At 36.7% G+C, this 21218-nt stretch overlaps 1 protein-coding gene across 1 annotated transcript in view; it reads left to right on the forward strand.

Annotated features, from left to right (window-relative positions):
- Positions 1-21218, forward strand: part of CNTNAP2 (contactin associated protein like 2) — a 2079227-nt gene that overhangs the window by 817017 nt on the left and 1240992 nt on the right. The window contains exon 5 of the mRNA XM_029233017.1: positions 6247-6394. Within this exon, the coding sequence (XP_029088850.1) occupies positions 6247-6394 (148 nt within the window). The remainder of the gene's footprint in view (positions 1-6246; positions 6395-21218) is intronic.

The following is a 21218-nucleotide window of genomic DNA, read 5'->3' on the forward strand; positions in this document are numbered from 1 at the left end:
AAACATAATCTATATGAATATGTGTGTGTGTGTGTGTGTGTGTGTGTGTGTATATATATATATAAACATACCTGGGAGATATTGTGTGTTCAGTTCCAGATCGCCACAGTAAAGAGAATATTGCAAGACAGTGAGTCACATGACGTTTTTGGTTTCCCAGTAAAGCAGTGTAGAACTTATGTTTATACTATACTGTGGGCTATTTATCGTGCAATACCATTATGTCTAAAAACAATGGGCATATCTTAATTTAAAAATACTTCATTGCTAAAACCCGTGAGCTGTCATCTGAGCCCTCAGGGAGTTGTCACCTTTTCGCTGCTGGAGGGTCTTGCCTCCACGTGGACGGCTGCTGACCGAGCAGGGTGGTGATCATTGAAGGCTGGGGCGGCCCTGACACTTTCTTAAACTAGGACAACGATGAAGTTTGCTGCATCAGTTGACTCTTCCTTTCATTTAAACACTTAGATTTATGACTTGGCCTAATTTCAGTATTGTTCTGTCTCAGGGAATCAGGAGGCCCAAAGAGAGGAAAAGAGATGGAGGAATGACCAGTCAGTGAGGCAGTCAGAACACACACATTTCTAGATTAAGTTCACTATCTTATATGGGTATGGTTCATGGCACCCCAAAACAATTATAGTAGTAACATCAAAGATCACTGATCACAGATCACCATGACGAGTATAATAATAATGAAAAAGTTTGAAATATTGCAAGAATTACCAAAATGTGACACAGAGACATAAAGTGAGCAATGCTGTTGGAAAAATGGTGCCGATAGACTTGCTGCAGTCAGTGTTTCAGTGTTGCCATAAACCTTCAATTTGTGTAAAAAAAATAAAAGAAAATAAAACAAAACACAATATCTGTGAAGCAGAAAAATGAGGCATGTCTGTAATATATAACAATATATACATATTATATACTTGGTATATTCAATATATATATTCATTGTATATTATTTTTTAAAATTTTTGTTGGAGTATAGTTGATTTAAAATGTTGGTTTCTGCTGTACAGCAAAGTGAATCAGTTATACATATACATATATCCACTCTTTTTTAGATCCTTTTCTCATATAGTTCATTACAGAGTGTTGAGAAGAGTTCCCTATGCTATACAGTAGGTCCTTATCAGTTATCTATTTTTTATATAGTAGTGTGTATATGTCAATCCAAATCTCCCAATTTATCCCTCCCCCCTTACCTCCCTGGTAACCATAAGTTTCTTTCCTACATCTGTGACTCTATTTCTGTTTTGTAAATAAGTTCATTTGTACATTTTTTTTTAGATCCCACATACAAGCAGTATATGATATTTTTCTTTCTCTGTCTGACTTACTTGCTCAGTATGACAATCTCTAGGTCTGCCCATGTTGCTGCACATGGCATTATTTCATTCTTTTTTATGGCTGAGTAACAGTCCATTGTATATAGGTACCACATCTTCTTTAACCATTCCTCTGTCAATGGACATTTAGGTTGCTTCCATGTCCTGGCTATTGTAAATACATTCATTGTATTTTATTTATTATCTGCTCCACTCTGTACTGCCACACTATGTACTTTAATAATATAAATGTGAACTGAAACTCTGTAATGTTCACCCCTGTCTCCCCAGTGATTTGAACAGTATCTGGTGCATAAAAGACTCAGATATTTCCTGAGCGAATGAATAAGTGGATGGATCAATGAGTGAATATGTGATTGAATTATTCCAGCAGAAGTGCTAAAATTGCGCCTCATTGAATTAGTTGGCCACCCCTGGTGTCAGAGAGAGGCATCTGCCTCTCCTGGATCAGGTGGATTAAGAGTGAAATCTGGGTAATGTTTAAAGAAGATCTGGTTGCTGTTACTTAAAGAGTAGAGTTTGCTGGGGAAGGAAGGAATGGATGTCTACTGTTTTATCCCCCTTCCCTCTTTCTGTCACCAATGCCAATATGTTAATACCTGGGAATAGGTTGCTCTATCTTTTCTCTTACTCCCTTCTCTCAAAATGTTGTTACTTCTTCTTTTGAAATAGATCTCTTTTATTTTCTTACTTTCCCTTACCACCATGTGGCATCGACTCTTAACTGTTTGTTGCTAATCTTTCTGCCCCCACGATGATCTCCCACCACCTAGGATCTCCTGAATATGGCTCTCATTCTGTCATCTAAAAGAAAGAAATGCATGCTAGGTTCTTTCGTCCATAATCAGACAGAACTTCTTAAAACATTCATGATGTTCCAATATAAATACCTCCTTCCAATCAGACTTATGTCCTTATTACTTATTCCTGAATATACCTTAGTTCATGTTTTCAGAGTCCACAATTTTAGTTCTAAAGTAGATTTTCCAGATAAGCTAGTCAAATCCTTTTGGGGGGACAGACACAGGGAGAAGGAATGAAAAGAACTGAGGTCTGGAGAAGTTACTCCTAAAGAACAAAATTTCAGCACAATTACAACTTGACTCTGGGTATCTCTAGCCCTAGATCTGAGCTCCTTCTTTATGCCAGCCTTTTCCTGTTCTCTCCTGTGTCCTACTCCCTTTCTACCTCCCGAACACCATTCTGCCCTCCGACCCAGCTGAGGTCTATCTCTTTCTGTAGTTTTCCTGATTACATAGTTTTCATAGGATTCCAAGTACTATGGAATTACTAGCTATGCCACGCACTTCTGTACTTCCTTTTCATGCTGCCTTTTGCAGTAAGGCCTGTGACATCATGATTTATAAAAAGAAATCTTTTTTTTTCTGTCTTGATCCATGTTTTCTGTCACACAGCTTCTAAAACCCTTGGGACTTCCTAAGTGACAAGTGCAATAAAGCTGAAATGGGTGTCTTTTGTTATGAATAACAAGTTCCTTTCAACCACACCTGAGTTCATGTCAATGAGGTGATTTTTGGAAAGCCCCTAGGTAACTGTGAGATGGGGCTGGTTAGCAGGGGAACCAACTGTGCGATTAGAGAGTTGGAATTTGCAGCCTCACCCTGACCTCTGGGAAGGAGAGAGGGGCAGGAGATTGAGTTCAGTCACCAGTGGCCAGTGATTTAATCATCATGCCTGCATACTGCAGCCACCATACAAACCCAGAAGCACAGGAGTTCAGAAAGCTTGGTAAGTGTAGGTGCCGGGAGGGCGGTACGTGTGGAGAGGGCTCGGCACCCCTTCGCAGCCACCTTGCTCTATGCACCGCTTCCATCTGGCTGTTCCTGAGTTACATCCTTCATAATAAACCGGTGATCTAGTACGTAAACTGTTCTGAGTCCTGTGAGCTCTGCAGCAAGTGATTGAATCTAAGGAGGTGGTCGTGGAACCTCTGTCGTATGGTCTGTCAGAAGCATAGGTGACCAACTGGACTTGAGATTGGCATCTGAAGTGGGGGTCATCTTGTGGGACTGAGCCCTTAACCTGTGGGATCTGAATCTATCTCCAGGTAGATAGTATTAGAATTAAGTTAAATTATGGGACGCCAGCTGGTGTCCATAAAGGATTGTGTGACGTGTGGGAAAACCCCTACATCTGGTGTCAGAAATAAAGCACTGGGAGTAGAGGAGAAACGCAGAGGAGTATTTTTCTTCTTTCAGGCCTCATAAGGCTACAAATGTCTCAGAAGCAGGGTTCCAAGAAAGTTCCTTGCTGTCTTTGCTGTTGTTAATATTCATATACCACCTAGCACCATGTTAAGCATATAATTGACCGTTAAGTTAAAATTGTTTGGTGGCTTTTGTTGAATATTATTTAAGATAATATTTAGAGCTTCCCTGGTGACACAGTGGTTAAGAATCCGCCTGCCAATGCAGAGGACACGGGTTCAAGCCCTGGTCCGGGAGGATCCCACATGCCATGGAGCAGGTAAGCTGTGCGCCACAACTACTGAGCCTGCGCTCTAGAGCCCGCGAGCCACAACTACTGAGCCCGCATGCCACAACTACTGAAGCCTGCGCGCCTAGAGCCCGTGCTCCACAACAAGAGAAGCCACCCTGGTGAGAAGCCCGCGCACTGCAACAAAGAGTAGCCCCCGCTCACTGCAACTAGAGAAAGCCCGTGCAGCAAGGAAGACCCAACGCAGCCAAAAATAAATAAATAATTTTTTAAAAATAACATAATATTTGGATTAACCTATCTGCCATCAAGGATTTAATTCAGGTAATTTTATTCAGGGATTCTCATTAATATTGCTTTTGAAGACAGAACAACCAATAGTGATATTAAAATTCAGCCATGGTTTAATAAAATAGTTAGATTTGTGGCTTCTTTGTAAAACTAAAAGCTGGTTAGAAAAATACCTAAAAAGAAAAAAAACTTTTTACTATTTTCCTTAATCAAATGTTGTCAACAAGATGCAAAGAAGATGTCTATTTAAGTGATGAAATTTAAGACCTGAAGCTCAAATGGTTTTGTCCAATGAAGGGTTGAAGTGGGTGTGGCTATTTTGAAAAGGCAGTGGTAGTATGTAGCTTGAGGAAAACCAAGGAGAACACAACAAAAATCATTACTAAAGAGGATCCCGGTTTCCAAAGCATGAAATTGTACATGTTATAGACTATTACCCACGATGCAGATTGCTGGAACCATCTTATGTTCTATAAAATAGTTTAAATCTTGAGGAAATATTTCAGTATGCTCCCTGTATTACTAGGTCTTACACTATACATTTTGTGTTTTGCTTTTTTTTTTTTTTTTGCGGTACGCGGGCCTCTCACTGTTGTGGCCTCTCCCGCTGTGGAGCACAGGCTCTGGACGCACAGGCTCAGCGGCCATGGCTCACGGGCCTAGCCGCTCCGCGGCATGTAGGATCTTCCCAGACTGGGGCACGAACCTGTGTCCCCTGCCTCGTCAGGCGGACTCTCAGCCACTGCGCCACCAGGGAAGCCCTACATTTTGTATTTTGGAGGCCAGGAGTATGACTGGAGAATGAGCGCTGGGTAACCAACTTTATACCACAAATTTACCTTTGTGATATTTGTGTGCAATTAAACCAGAGCCTTCCGTTTCAAAGCTGCTATGTACTTTTTTATTAAAAGCATCTCTTTATTTGCCTCTTATTAATTTTATAACTCTTAAAACTTGTTATAAAAGAGATATTTCAAAAACATGAAACTCCTGATTTTATATAGAAGCAAATTCAAAACCTTAGGTCAAGAATATAACAGATTAGCAATGTAATATAGTGTTTATGTTGTATCTTTTCGTGACTAAAAAAGTTCAGTGTTCTTTTTAAAATTTTTATTTCAATGTTTAGGAGATTATTTAAATAAATATAAAAGAGGATCTCATGTAGAATATAGCTTTCCAAAAACTAAAGTTACCTAATGTAGGGACAACTAGAATGTATATATGAAATTAAGTGGTTCATGTTTAAAACAGTAAACACATATATTTCTCATTTATTTGACATATTCTAAAATATCATGGTCTCTTGATTTAAATCGTCCTTGCTTTAAATTGTAATTTTATACTGACATTTTTCCTATTATTAAATTCTTCTTATAGATTCTTTTTGAGTGTGGCATCTATGGCTTTCCCTATCCCTGTGCCCCCGTATTATCTTGCTTTATACTTATTATACAGTAAATGTTTTATAAATGTTTGCTGATGAATGATAGCCATGCCCAAAGAAAATCCATTTGTTCTCTGCTGAAAAAATATAGACAGTATGAACTTTCAACATAAAAAAAGATTCATGGCAAATGATTCTTGACAGAATCTTCTATAAATAAGAAAAATGAAATAAACATGTTTCTGATCCACTCATATATTTATGCTAATAAAATGTAGAAGTCCCAAGCCTCTGCACAACATATTCAATTGCTCTTTTTACCGAGCTTATGCTGAAATAATTTTCAAATTTGTAATGATGGTATGGGAAGGTAACATAGAGGAGATTTTTAAAAAGCAAGAAATACAGTTGGATTCTGTGAAAAATTGCTTATTGTATAGTTTAAATGTGAAATAATAGAACTCGTAATTTAAATGTTTACTGGATACTACAGTGCGTGCCACAGTGTTTCATTCTTTTAATATATGTGTGCATTTCCACATATGAAAGGGCCCATGGAAACTTTGGCCTAGTTCCCATTTAAAATTGGACGTGTTTTCAAATAAAGAACATATAGAAGCTTTTTTCAAATTGTTTATGGTTTAGAGAATATGAAATCCCTCCATTGGATAAGAAAACTTATGTTTATTGCAGCACATAGAGAACATGGTTGTTTCTAAAGTATTTTCCCCTAATTTTCGAATCCCGTTTATTTTTCAGGCATTTCCTGGGAACGTCAACTCCGATAGTGTGGTTCGGCATGATTTACAGCATCCAGTAATTGCCCGCTATGTGCGCATCGTGCCTCTGGATTGGAATGGAGAAGGCCGCATTGGGCTCAGAATTGAGGTCTATGGCTGTTCTTACTGTGAGTACCATTCTGTCGAAATTTGTGGTAGATTTTGTCATCTTCATTTAATTAGTAATTTTGTTATTTTGAATTATTTAATGTTAGTTGCTTTCTCTGACAGTAAATTGCAATGTTTCTTTATATAAATAATATATAAGGTTGTTTGTATGTTATAAATACATATTTACATTTTTATACAAACACACATATAAGAATATCTTAAGGACACCTTAAGTAGAGGACTTGGGAAATGATTTCTGTTCAGTAGACTAAAAACAGCAAAGCTTATTCATAAAGTTGCTTGAAGTCTTATGAAATATTTAAAAAACAGAAACTTACACTCTTATTCATCTTTTTGACTCTGTGATGGATTTGAAAACAGTCTTAAGAACTTCCTTCTGGTTCTCTTTAATTATATATACCTTTTGTTATTTTAAAGCCAACCACTGAGCTTTAAGGTCAATTATATTTTATATGTCTAAAAGTTTTATTAGTTCCTTTTAAAAACTTACTCAGGGGGCTTCCCTGGTGGCGCAGTGGTTGAGTGTCCGCCTGCCGATGCAGGGGACACGGGTTCGTGCCCCGGTCCGGGAAGATCCCACATGGCGCAGAGCGGCTGGGCCCGTGAGCCATGGCTGCTGAGCCTGCGCGTCCGGAGCCTGTGCTCCGCAACGGGAGAGGCCACAGCAGCGAGAGGCCCGCCTATCGCCAAAAAACAAAAACAAAAAAACTTACTCAGTCACCTAAAAAGTTTCTTTTCCTTTAATCGTGTTTTTGATTACCCTTTTGTATTTTTTAAATACATTATATCTATGTCTAATGATTCCAATATATGGAGTTTTAGGGATTGTCATTCTGCTGTCTGTTGTTTCAGCCGGTTTTGCTAGTGGTGCTTTCTCCTCCTCTCCCTCCTCCTCTTAATTCTTTCCTTTCTTCCTTCTTCTTCTTAGCATTCTTATCTGCCTATCCTTCTTGTCCTTAACTTTATGCCCATCCATCTTCTTGAACTGTGACCTCAGTTTCTTCAAAACTTTATCTGTGAAACTTCTTTTAGGTGAAGGTTGATGGTGGCTTCTTCTGGAGAAGATGGATCTTATTTCCTTCTATGAAGGCAGTACTAACACAGAATTACTTTAAAGATTATTTGAGGCTTTTTGAGGCCACTAGGTACTACACATTCAGTCTGCAAACACATGATTTGCAAACACTGGCTTTATTTGATGTGGCTGCGCCTCACGTCTTATGGGATCTTAATTCCCCAACCAGGGATTGAACATGTGCCCTTAGCAATGAAAGCACTGAGTTCTAACCACTGGACTGCCAGAGAATTCCCACAGACACCAGCTTTAGAATATGAAGTGTCTGGTAAAATAGTCATCTCCTCCCTGGAAGTTTTTCTTCCTGTTCTAATTGCTGGGGGAGGAGGGATGCTGGATACAGATAGGGCAGGGAATCAGGAGATCAGCTTCACGGAAGGAGTTTCCTATTAGACTCTCCCCTATCCCTTCCTGTAGACCCATAGCAACAAAAGCTTAATTGTAATCAGTAAATGCAAATGTCCTATTGAGCAAGCTTTTAAAAATTAACCAAACATTTGGTAGTTTATAATAAAAAGTATATAAAGCTTTCACCTTTGTATGAATTTAGTACCTGTAATGATGACCAAATCATATTTATTCATGGGCAATACTGCTATGTGAAAACTGGGCTGGTTACTAAAAAAGGGCCAAAGAGATCATTTAATAAATTCCATAGGTGTTTCTTTTATTTGGTCATCACTTTATAGTAGCAAATATAATGAGTAGAGAGACAGATTTAGTTCTTCAGGAGAATGTAGATATTCAGGAAGATTTAACTTTTCAGAAGCCTAAAATGACCCTCAACATAAACTGGGAGCCTCTCTACTATGTGGTCTGGGTATTCAGGGGAACAGAACTCTGTGTTCATACATATTCTAGCTTTCAGCATCATGATGGGAAAGCCAAAACAAAATGTTTTTGTCTGCATGACATATTTTCTAAGGAGCATGTTCAGTTTTCAGTAAATGAAAAATAAGTAATATTCTCCATGGAAACATGATGTATGTAATTTATTTTATTACTCATTATTTATTGAGCAATTTCCATGGGTCATGAAATATGCTAAATGTTAATAATATCACAGTAAATAAGAAAAACATGGTAAGAGAGAAGGTGGAGTAATTAATCCAGTAGTAGTATTTATTAGGATACAAATAATGAGGGTTAAAATTTTCCCAAAGGCACACAGCCTAAGTGACAGAGCTGAAAGGGAAACCAGACATCCTGGTGGTACAACAAGAGCTCACCACCACTACTTTTTCCTGCTCCTAAATTCTAACAAAGTGAACCCCATGTGACCTTCATCAGGTTAAGTCAATTATATTGACACCTCAGAAGCACCCATCAAGCCCCCTCCCAGTTACTACTACTTCTTAAAGGTAAATATTCACCTGATTTTTATCCCCATAGATTAGGGTAGTTTTTAAAATTTTAAAATCTCATACAAATGAAATAATAAAATATACATTATTTCCCCTCTGACTTCTTTTGTTCAAAATATTTGTGAAATTACCCATGTTGTTATTTGTGGTGTTTGTTTATTTTCATGAATAATATTATTCTATTGTATGCCTATTCTACAATTATGTATTCATTTCGTGTTGATAAACATTGAGTTGTTTCCAGTTTTTGGTTATTTCAATAGAATTGCTATGAACGTTTTTCATAAGTATAGAGCTAGGAAGGGGTAATACCAAATTAGGATATATGTATGTCTAACTTTGTTAATAATGAGAAAAATTTCCTAAAGTGGATTTATCAATTTAGACGGTCAAAACCAATGTACTAGGGTTCCTAGTTGCGCCACAAATTCAGACATTTAGAAGTGAACGTTTGAAAGTTTTAGCCATTCTGGTGTTTGTTCATTATATGCAGTTTAGTGTTAGTGAACATTTTCCTGATTTTTGAGGAGGTTATGCTTACTGTAATTTGTATACCCTCTTTTTTGAAGGGTTTGTTCAAGAACTGTGCCCATACTTCTGTTGAATTGTCTTCTATTTATCTGTTTTTCTGAGTAGTTTTTAAAGCCAACCCTGTCTTTTTTTTTTTTTTTTATTGTTAGTGCTATCACGAGATTTTCCATCAAGCCTGGGCCTTGGCAATCACAAGACATGAAGGAAAAATGCTTGAAGCTAAATAGGATGCTAGACTTTTCTAGTTTACAAACCTCTCTGGGGGGAAAATAATCCTACACTTTGGGAAACTGGATTAACCTTTATACCAATAGATGCCAGTGGAGTAAATGATAAATTGGCAACATAAAGTAAGATAAAACTTTATAAAAGATGTCAGTGTTCTAGATCTGCTCCAGCCGCTAGCCACATGTGGTTACTGAGCACTTGAAATGTAGCTAAGACAACTGAGAACTAAGCTGTGTTTAATTTTCATTCATTTGAATTTGAGTTTTAAGTAGCATGACTACTGGCTCCCGTATTGGATGGTACAGATTATAAGAACCAAAACATCTGCTTCTTATTTTTCTCCTGTGTCCTTTTTTTAACATTTAATTTTTAAATGGCAATCTCTAATTTTTTTTTTCTTAGTTTGGAAAACGATAATTTAATCATCATGGAAGCTGTCTGTACTATCAAAAATTTATGACTGGTCATTCCTCTAACCAGGTCATTTTCCTAACCAATGTCCAGATCCCATTATTTTTCATATATCTATATATGAAGAATGCAAAATACATTTATGTCTTTTACAAGAAAAATATACATGTTTATAATAAGAAAAAGATGTGTTAAACATATTTGTTATGGACAACTTTTCCAAAGTTAATCGATGATTTAAACTTACCTATACTGGAATTCAGACTAGAGTGGCCTCGTGGAAGGTGACCTTCTATTTCTTTTCTTTTTCTTTTTTTCCATTTAGTGAGCTACTGCCTCAAGGGCTTTGTTTGAAGTTTTCAGTGGGAAGGGAATCATGGATCTTTGAGAGGGGAAGTGTCCCTCAGATACACTCCCATTTTGCCCCCTTAATAACAGCAATCCTGTGTATTCCAGGGTCCAGCAAGGATACTAGGCGTTGATCACTCCTAGGGAAAAGAAATGAATTCTCTCATCTTTTTAGAAACCCTTTAGGGGGTTTGTTTGAGATCTGTCTTACACCTGCAGGTTAAGGAATGGGTTTGTACTTCAAAGTTTGCCAGAAGAACTAGAGAAGGAAAAGTATCAGTATGAAGCTGCTTCTGTGGGAGTGTGTACCTACTGTAATTCCCCTTGTATTTGTCATCTTTCTTCTCTGCAGTCCTTCCATGGTTACTCTGTCATCTGAGAAGTTAGATACTTCTCAAGGTTGAAAGTAAGAAGTTCACTCTGTTCCAGGTGGAGGGAGAAGTTTATTTCCAGGCCGCTGCTTTTAAGCCTTTAGGGCTTCCGCTGTTTCTGTTTCCTGACTCGTCTTGATGATAATATGAATTCCAATTTAGACTCATTTTAAATCATTCTGCTCCCTCTACATTTGGTTTTCCCTCAAGTTTAGTTGAAATAAGTGCATGCTATTATTTTTAAAACTTAATGATATTCCCAATGTCTTCTGACTCTGTAAGCTTTCTCCCAAAACACTGATGCTAATCTTCTTACTCTGTACCAAAGGGACTGCATGAAGCAGAAGGGAGAGGTCTCAGTCTAATAACTTTTAAAAATCATTTATGTCTGAAGCACTCAAACATGCATCTTACAAAATCCCTACATGGTGCATTGATTAAAGCAGTGAGCATTTTCTGATGACAAATACTAAATTAGCTTTTAACCAGAGTCTTCATAAAAGTAAGGTCAGCACCTTGGCAAACCAGGATACACACAAACCAAAGTCATTTTTATATATGCTTTCAATTTGGATGAATAATTAATAAAGCCTATATATATATGTTACCCAATGCAAATCCTGGTGGAAAATAAGTGCTAGCCAGGGCGGGGGGTGGGGAATAGATCAAGAGGTGCCGAGTACAGTTAGAAGGAGGACAGTGTTTTGTCCTTTTCATGCTGTGCCAATGGGAATATTCTCTCCTAAGGACCACAGACTAACTGCCGTAGCTCCCGTGCTGCCTAGGCAAGAGATGCTGCCAGGTGTATGTATATTAGGTTCCCAGGGCTGTCGTAACAAAATACCACAAACTGTGTAGCTTAAGACAACAGAGATTTATTCTCTCATGTTTCTAGAGAGCATAAGTCTGAAATTAAGGTGTTAGCAGAGTTGGTTCCTTCTGGAGGCTCAGAGAGAGGAACCATCCCATGCCTCTCCTCTGGCATCTGGTGGTTGCTAGCAATTCTTGGTGTTCCCTGACCAGTGTTGCCACGTCATTTCAATGCCTGCCTCTTCCTTCACGTGGCTGTCTTCCCTCTGTGTGTCTATGTCTCTGTGTCTTCACATGACCTTTTTAAAAGGACACCAGTCATTGGATTTAGGATCTACTCTAATTCAGTATGACCTCATCTTAAAGGAACTAATTACATCTGCAAAGACCCTATTTCCAAATAAGGCCACACTTTGAGTTGCTGGGTGGTTATGAATTTGGGGGAAACATTATTCAATCCAGTGCAACATTTATTCATTAAAATCGGTAAGAATTTCTGTGTAGATCAGTTTAACTGGGCAGAAAAGTAAAAACACTTCTGAATGTCAACCCATGTTTTCCTATTTACATTAGATATTTCATTTTGCATAATACTTGTATTATTGTATTTTGTGTTCATCACACAGACATATGTGAAGTAAAAGATTTGTATGTTGCTTGAGGATCAATATATTGTGACACAGATTCATCAGTCCATTAGCATTTGTCGAATTCTATGTGTAAAATATGTTGCTAATTTAAAATCTAAAATGCAAATCAGATCATATCACGCCTGTGCTTAAAACACTTTATGATCCTACATTCGCCTATAAAATCCAAGTTGTTAGCTTGAAATATAGTGCCCTTCCTATTACCTCTGCTGTCTTAATGTCCTATCATTTCCATGGTGTACTTTATGCTCCACTAATACAAACTATCCATATTACCAAATACATGACCTGCTTCCATAACATGTGTTCATCCTAGATACCCTCCCCAACTGCAGTACCCTCTCCATCATTCTTCTGACCAAATTGTCTTATCCTCCAAGATTCACTTGAGATGCAATTTCCAACAAGAAGATTTCTCGGAATTTCCAGAATGAGGCACATCATTTTTTCTTTACTCCTTTTACACTATGTAAATATTTCTAGTGGAATATTCATCAAAACATTCCAAAATGTAGCAGACTGTAAGATATTGGGGGGACCGGGCAGACACAGTCATCTTAGCCATCATTGGCGTCCCACTAATTAGCAGTCTCCCTGCACACAATTAATGTTTGCTGAATTGAACTAATGTCAGACGTAAATGATGCAGATCTACCTTATTCCCTCAGTGAAAATTGATTACTATTTACTACTTGATGTATAAATTCCTTCATTGGCTGAACAGGGTATGATATTTTTATTACTAATACACATTTCTTTTTATTAATGTTATTCAAATAATGCTTTTTGACAGTATATTTTCTTTTGTTTTTTAATTGGGGTATAGTTGTCTTACAATGCTATGTTAGTTTCTACTGTACAGCGAAGTGAAGTAGAGTTCCCTGTGCTATACAGTAGGTCCTTATTAATTATCTATTTTATACATAGTAGTGTATATATGTCAATCCCAATCTCCCAATTAATCCCACCCCTCCCCTTTCCCCCCTTGGTGTCCATACGTTTGTTCTCTACATCTGTGTCTCTGTTTCTGCCTTGCAAACTGGTTCATCCATACCATTTTTCTAGATTCCACATATATGCGTTAATATATAATATTTGTTTTTCTCTTTCTGACTTACCTCACTCTGTATGACAGTCTCTAGATCTATCCATGTCTCTACAAATGACCCAGTTTCATTCCTTTTTATGGCTGAGTGATATTCCATTGTATATATGAACCACATCTTCTTTTTCCATTCGTCTGTCGATGGACATTTAGGTTGCTTCCATGACTTGGCTATTGTAAATAGTACTGCAATGAACATTGGGGTGAATGTGTCTTTTATTTTTTAACATCTTAATTGGAGTACAATTGCTTTACATCGTTGTGTTAGTTTCTGCTGTATAACAAAGTGAATCAGATATATATATATATATATATATATATATATATATATACTTATATCCCCACATTGCTTCCCTCTTGCATCTCCCTCCCACCCTCCCTATCCCACCCCTCTAGGTGGTCACAAAGCACCGAGCTGATCTCCCTGTGCTATGCGGCTGCTTCCCACTAGCTATCTATTTTACATTTGGTAGTGCATATATGTCCGTGCCACTCTCTCACTTCTTCCCAGCTTACCCTTCCCCCTCCCTGTGTCCTCAAGTCCATTCTCTAGGTCTACATATTTATTCCTGTCCTGCCCCTAGTTTCCTCAGAACCACTTTTTTTTTTTAGATTCCATATATATGTGTTAGCATACAGTATTTGTTTTTCTCTTTTTTGACTTACTTCACTCTGTATGACAGATTCTAAGTCCATCCACCTCACTACAAGTAATTCAACTTCATTTCTTTTTATGGCTGAGTAATATTCCATTGTATATATGTGCCACATCTTTTTTATCCATTCATTTGTCAATGGACACTTAGGTTGGTTCCATGTCCTGGCTATTGTAAATAGTGCTGTAATGAACATTGTGGTACATGACTCTTTTTGAATTATGGTTTTCTCAGGGTATATGCCAAGTAGTGGGATTGCTGGGTCGTATGGTAGTTCTATTTTTAGTTTTTTAAGGAACCTCCCTACTGTTCTCCATAGTGGCTGTATCAATTTACATTCCCACCAAGAGTGCAAGAGGGTTCCCTTTTCTCCACACCCTCTCCAGCATTTATTCTTTGTAGATTTTTTGATGATGGCCATTCTGACCAGTGTGAGGTGATACATCATTGTAGCTTTGATTTGCATTTCTTTAATAATTAGTGATGTTGAGCATCTTTTCATATGCCTCTTGGCCATCTGTATGTCTTCTTTGGAGAAATGTCTATTTAGGTCTTCTGCCCATTTTTGGATTGGGTTGTTTGTTTTTCTGATATTGAGCTGCGTGAGCTGTTTATAGATCTTGGAGATTAATCCTTTGTCCATTGATTCATTTGCAAATATTTTCTCCCATTCTGAGGGTTGTCTTTTCACCTTGTTTATGGTTTCCTTTGCTGTGCAAAACCTTTTAAGCTTCATTAGGTCCCATTTGTTTATTTTTATTTCCATTTCTCTAGGAGGTGGGTCAGAAAAGCTCTTGCTGTGATTTATGTCATAGAGTGTTCTGCCTATGTTTTCCTCTAAGAGTTTGATAGTGTCTGGTCTTACATTTAGGTCTTTAATCCATTTTGAGTTTATTTTTGTGTATGGTGTTAGGGCTGTTCTAATTTCATTCTTTTACATGTAGCTGTCCAGTTTTCCCAGCACCACGTATTGAAGAGACTGTCTTTTCTCCATTGTATATCCTTGCCTCCTTTGTCATAGATTAGTTGACCATAGGTGTGTGGGTTTATCTCTGGGCTTTCTGTCCTGTTCCATTGATCTATATTTCTGTTTTTGTGCCAGTACCATATTGTCTTGATGACTGTAGCTTTGTAGTATAGTCTGAAGTCAGGGAGTCTGATTCCTCCAGCTCTGTTTTGTTCTCGTTTTTTTCTTCAAGATTGCTTTGGCTCTCCATAGCACAGGGAAATCAGCTTGGTGCTTTGTGACCACCTAGAAGGGTGGGATAAGGAGGGTGGGAGGGAGTCACAAGAGGGAGGGGATATGGGGATATATGTATACATATAGCTGATTCACTTTGTTATACAGCAGAAACTAACACAACATTATTAAGCAATTATACTTGGATAAAGATGTTAAAAAGAAATGATTGCTTTGGCTATTCGGGGTCTTTTGTGTCTCCATACAAATTTTAAGATTTTTTGTTCTAGTTCTGTGAAAGATGCCATTGGTAATTTGATAGGGATTGCATTGAATTTGTAGATTGCTTTGGGTAGTATAGTCATTTTCACAATATTGATTCTTCCCATCCAAGAACATGGTATATCTCTCCATCTGTTTGTGTCATCTTTGATTTCTTTCAGTGTCTTATACTGAGTACCGGTCTTTTACCTCCTTAGGTAGGTTTATTCCTAGGTATTTTATTCTTTTGTTGCAATGGTGAATGGGATTGTTTCATTAATTTCTCTTTCAAACAGGGTATGATTCTATTACATCATATTGAATGGTGCTCTAGGGGCCTACAGAATGTTGAAATAATTGCTAAACTGAATGTCTTAATAGGTGTACCGGAAGAGCCATATTTAAAAGAAAGAATTGAGTATTTCTTTTTTCTAGTTAAAAATTTCTAGACCTTGTGTTATTTCTATTTAAGATTATCTTAAAGAACAATTTCATGAGGCTGCTTCATGGAATACAAATATAAATTGCTTAGCATCAGAGGGGAAAATACCACACTCATTAATTAACTTGAACTTTATATTGAGTGATGTGAAAATAAACGTAAATTCATATAAAAATAGATTTAATAGCTATCAAAGTCAAGTTATACATGGTAAAGAGATAATTAAAATTGCCATGCCAGTGTATTATGTATGCAAGGACACGCTGTGATCTTAAGCTTGTGTGCAGTTAGATGAAAAATAAATACATTTACTGTGTATAACCAGAAATGGTCTTGCTATTAAGAGAAATTGGGATTTAGATTCAAGCACATGTTGTATTCTTTGGTTCTTTAAAAAGTAGATTGTTTTTCAAACTGGAATTGGAATATTTTATAATAGACTATTTCTCTACATCTAACTGTGGTTCACCTCTGTGGTGATAATGCAGCAATTGATCATTCTTGCAGTAGTCTGCTGTTTGTTGAGATGGTGAAAATATACTGGATCATTTGTGTCATAGTCTTTACTTTTTTAGCAATCTAAATTTAAAAGTATAGATATTAAAAGATAATAAGGTACTATCATTTTATGTAATAAAAAGTCAGGTACGCAGTGGGTCTCATCCCTGGATTGAAATTTGAGGATGACATTTGCATTGAAATGAGATTTATGAAAATGAAGAACAAAGAAGTTCATTCTCATTTTTCGTGCCTGTGGAGATACAAGCTATCAGCATTTAATTAATTTTTTCCGGTGTGATTTATTTACTTGGAAAATAGTTACTATTGAGTTTGTTCAATGAGAAGGCAGAGGAAGTATAACATTCTACTTAAGTACAAGACAGTCACAAGTGACAGCTAGTTCATATTCAGGAGAAATACTTTGTAAGTCACTGATTTAGAGTTAGGGTTACATTATATTGCTTACTACAAAATCTAACTTTAAATTTACCCTCAGGAATTTTCAAAGTTCACATATAAAATCAACAATTTTGACTTAAAGCAAATCAGAATTATTAGTACAGAATAACATGTAATCAGACCCACGTTTGCAGCCCCAAGTTAGGAATAATCATATAGTTCTATTATGGAATAAGAGAGGATATATTTGTATTGCAAATATTGTTCAAAAATTATTTTCATAAAACAATTTTCCAAGAAAAATAAACATATTAAAACAAAGCATAATATTTTCTGATAGTTGACTGAAGATAAGAATAAAGTAATGAAAAATTACCATGCTTCAGCATGGTTTACAAATAAGGCATTTTGATTAAAACGAAGAGCCGAGCTGTATGTGTACTCTACCAGAACTTTAAAAAGTTCCCAAGAGACTTCCCAACCCAATCCCTTATTGGACTAATGAGGAAACCAAAACTCACAGGTTTATGTGACTTGCATAAAGGAGTTAATTGCAGACCTAGGAATCCTGCATAGCAGTCTAGAGCATTGCTTCCTCTCTGACATTTGATACCTCTCCCCTCTTGTTAATTATTCTTTTCTTCTTCTCCACCCACAAGGACTTTTATAATTACAGCAATGACCTACAGAAAATATTTGTAGATTCTAGTGACTAAAACATTGTCACAGTTTTCACCATAGGAACATATAGAAGGAGATATTTAACAAGAAAAATGTCTCAGCAATATTGCACATCCCAAATTTCCAACAGGACAATTTAAATGACTGATCTTCAAAATACACTCATTTGAGGACAGCTTGCAAACAACACAACTCAAGCTTTCTTTGCATTTTTGTGCAGAAAGTTTATCAACATCAGTATATGTCTAAAGGAAATCTCAGCTTCTGAGAGATTTTAGCTCCTTTTTACGTGTATGTTAATCCTTATGTATGTTAGGTGATTACAAAGAGTATTAAAGTCCAAGTTACAGTTATGCAGTTCATCAATATTTTACTTATAATCCTTGTTTGATGTGAGGAAAGTAAAATTTAAAATGCTGCAAATATATACTAAGAGATTTTTTATTAGCTTTTATTCTTGAGTTGTTAGTCTTAATTATCACCTATTTAAATTAGCTTAGCTAGGGAGATAAGAACAAATATTTAAGATGGCAGTTATCACCCTCATGAATTAAAAGTAACAATATAATAAAATAATCATCTAGTATGCTGACTTCTAAATTTCCAGCAACCCAAATTACTTGGACATATCACTTAAAAATTAGAAATCAGTCATTTTAAAACATTTGATCATTTTATTCCTATTAGACTAGTGTCAGATCCTTCTTACCAAGACTTGAAGAGAATTATCACAGTTTTCTTTTTTATACTCCTATTCTGGATGGAGCACATATGTAGTATTTTCTTATGCTCCAGACAGTGTCATATTAGTCTTTTCAGCCTTTCATGCTTGTTTTGGTGAGTTGGGAGGAGTTGAAGAAGCTGTCCTATGTTCCATTTCACTCCCAGTTACTGGGAGAATGATCTTAGGGGAGAAAGAAGGCAATTGATCTGGACCAATTTCTTTAAACATTCCAATAACTGTACCCCCAAGCACCGCCAAATAATTATCTCTTCTAGGAGAAAAGTCCTTATCTATGGAATGTTTTGAGCAAGATATCCCTGTTTTAGGTTGCTTTCCCTCTCTAGATTTATGTTCACAGCTCCCTGGAAAATAACTCATAAGCTAGGTAATCACTGAGGTGTTGAATGGAGATGTTTCATAACTTAAACACTCAGGAATAAGCAGGAACTATGCCTGACCCCTGAGATAAGGGAGGAGTTTTGGCTAGGGGACCTTATCCATGGGAGCAGGGTGTGAGGGAAACTTGGTGGTAGGTTATTTTAGACCCTCCTGGTTTTTCTTAGATGTCAATGTACGCATAATATTGGGCCTTAATTTTAGGCCTTATACCAAAGTCTCTTGATTGCTTATTTCCTGAAATTATTGGTAAAATTAGGCTCTGGATAAGACCTTTATCTGTGTAAATGTGATTTCACCATGTGATCCAAATATCACCACATGGATTGTATTAATTACTAGCCTTGGTCATATCAACAACATGCAAACCCACATGCAACATTCTTCCTCCCCTGCAATCAGCCTACTGTTTATCAGGTTGTGTATATTGAGTGGTTTGTGCTATTTTAAACTTGCTCTATCAGCCATATTTGTGTATTGTACAAAATGAATCTAGAGAATTGCAAGTATCTCCTTACACTTACTTAGAAATGTAAATGTTTTAATATTTGGGAGGGGAATCCTCTTTCCTATGGCATGGTGCTTATATAGAAAAGATCAGTCTTTCCCTCAAATCATTTTTATAAGGTTTTCCTATGTTGCAAAGGATTAGGTGAAAATATGATTAAACTCACTGTCTTAAGTGTTTGACTCTGAGCACAATTGGTTTAATGACCCCCTCTGATTAACCTCTACTCCAAATTTAGAGTAAAGTTGTATCCATCTATTACCAGGATGCTTTCAGTTGACCCAAAATAAAGTATATTTACTAATGCTAGAGGCAGCAGTCAAAAAGCAAATTCAGTAATTATTACAGCACAACCCAGTGAGAGGTCCAGAAGCATGTCTGGAGGGTAGAGCAGAACAAGGGGTTTCAATTCCTTCTTCAAAGGAGCTTTCTTCAACCATGTTTAAGGTAAAACATAACACAGATTCATTTAAAACCATGCTACAAGGGAAGTCCTCTTAATTCAAGGTCATAAGATGACTGAAGAATGCATTGTGTTTCCTCCTTTGTCAGCCAACAATGTAGACTCATTCTGGACTTGGCTCAAAACCGCTCAACATAATGGTAGAATCTCCTCCATCTCTCACATGACCTTCCACAGTCACTCTAGATCACCTCATCACCTCCTGCTTTTATAATTTGTGGCATTCATTCATTCTTTATTCTTATTTTTTTCTTAGTTTTGTAACTTCCTTCTAAAATAAAAGAATAAATAAATGCTTTAAAACAAATCGTATTTTATACTTTGCTCACGGTGAATATCAGTATAGGTCAAAGTCTCTCCTTGACACTTTTGATGTTTTTGACCAGAGAATTTATTGTTAGACATGGTGGGGAAGAGAATGCCCTGCTCATTGTAGAATCTTAAGCAACATCCCTTAGATGCTGGTTGTACCTCATGCCTCCTCCAGTTTTGACAACCAAAATTGACACCAGACATTAGGAAATGTCTCCTGGGGGAAGGCAGGGATGCAAAATTGCCCCCAGTGAGAACTGCTTGCATAGGTGGTGCTAGTCACCTGGTGATTGGTTTGTTACGTTGTTAGTCACTTTGAAATAAAGGAAATAGACACACTGTTAGAATCAGTTTAATTTTTATTTCATCTGTATTTTAGTGCCTGCTATGTGCAGAAAGTATATCCTGCATGCTGAGATTTTCTTAGACTTAATATTGATAAGGGTGATAGTCATGGTATTATACTGTACTTATATAGATAAATCTCCTATGTATGCACTGTAGATGGAAACACTACTATATCAGCTTATTGGCATCAGTATTGAAAGGAAAAGCGACCCCTTGAATTCTCATATCTTTTATCTGTGCTCTTTGTCGAGAATCATGCAAAATTTCTTCTAATTTTCTAAAATACAAGCTGTTTTATTTTGATTAATAGATTATCATTACTTTGTCATTAGTTATATAGTCTTTTCAGCTAGGATCAGTTTGAATCTATATTCTTTTTTTGGCTGTTTTTACATTTTCTTTAATGTGAATTTAAGTTTGACTGCATCCTTTACCTAGTTTGAGCCAAGTATTATTTGTATGATTGTTCCTTTACATTTTACTTTTTCCAGTAGACAGTTAAAAACCATAGAAATATTATAGAATATGCATTGCTAATAGTCTACAAATTCATATTGTTTTCACATACTCCGTTCAGATTTGAGAAACACTGACCTTTAATGTATAGTGTAAAGGCTGATTTTCTCTGAAAGAGAGGAAATAAATACATAAGTAAAATGAAGTTTTGTCCTACTTCTCAACTTCCTTTTCAAAGGGCTGCATGCCTACTGATTAAGGAAAGAAGGAAGGCCTGGTTTTGCATTTTTAATAACACTTCCGTTGACCACATAACACCACGCGACCCAGTGAATATGTTCAGTAATCTGTGTCAGATCTTTCCAATCCATATGAAATGCTATGCCACCTTCTCCTTCCCTACCTCATAGGCCTGTCATAAGAAATGGAATGATGAGATACAAGTGAATGCTTTTTGGATTTTGAGAGTAGAACCCCTGTATCATCTTAATCATGTTGATTCAGAGATGTACATAGTGGGGCATAATATGTAGAAAGAACCATGCTCTATATAGAGGTTCAAACAGTTTCTTTAGTGGGTGATGTCATTAAATTGGTTTG

This window comes from Monodon monoceros, unplaced genomic scaffold (assembly GCF_005190385.1).
Source record: "Monodon monoceros isolate NGI ecotype Baffin Bay Population unplaced genomic scaffold, NGI_Narwhal_1 Super_Scaffold_2, whole genome shotgun sequence".
NCBI lineage: Eukaryota > Metazoa > Chordata > Mammalia > Artiodactyla > Monodontidae > Monodon > Monodon monoceros.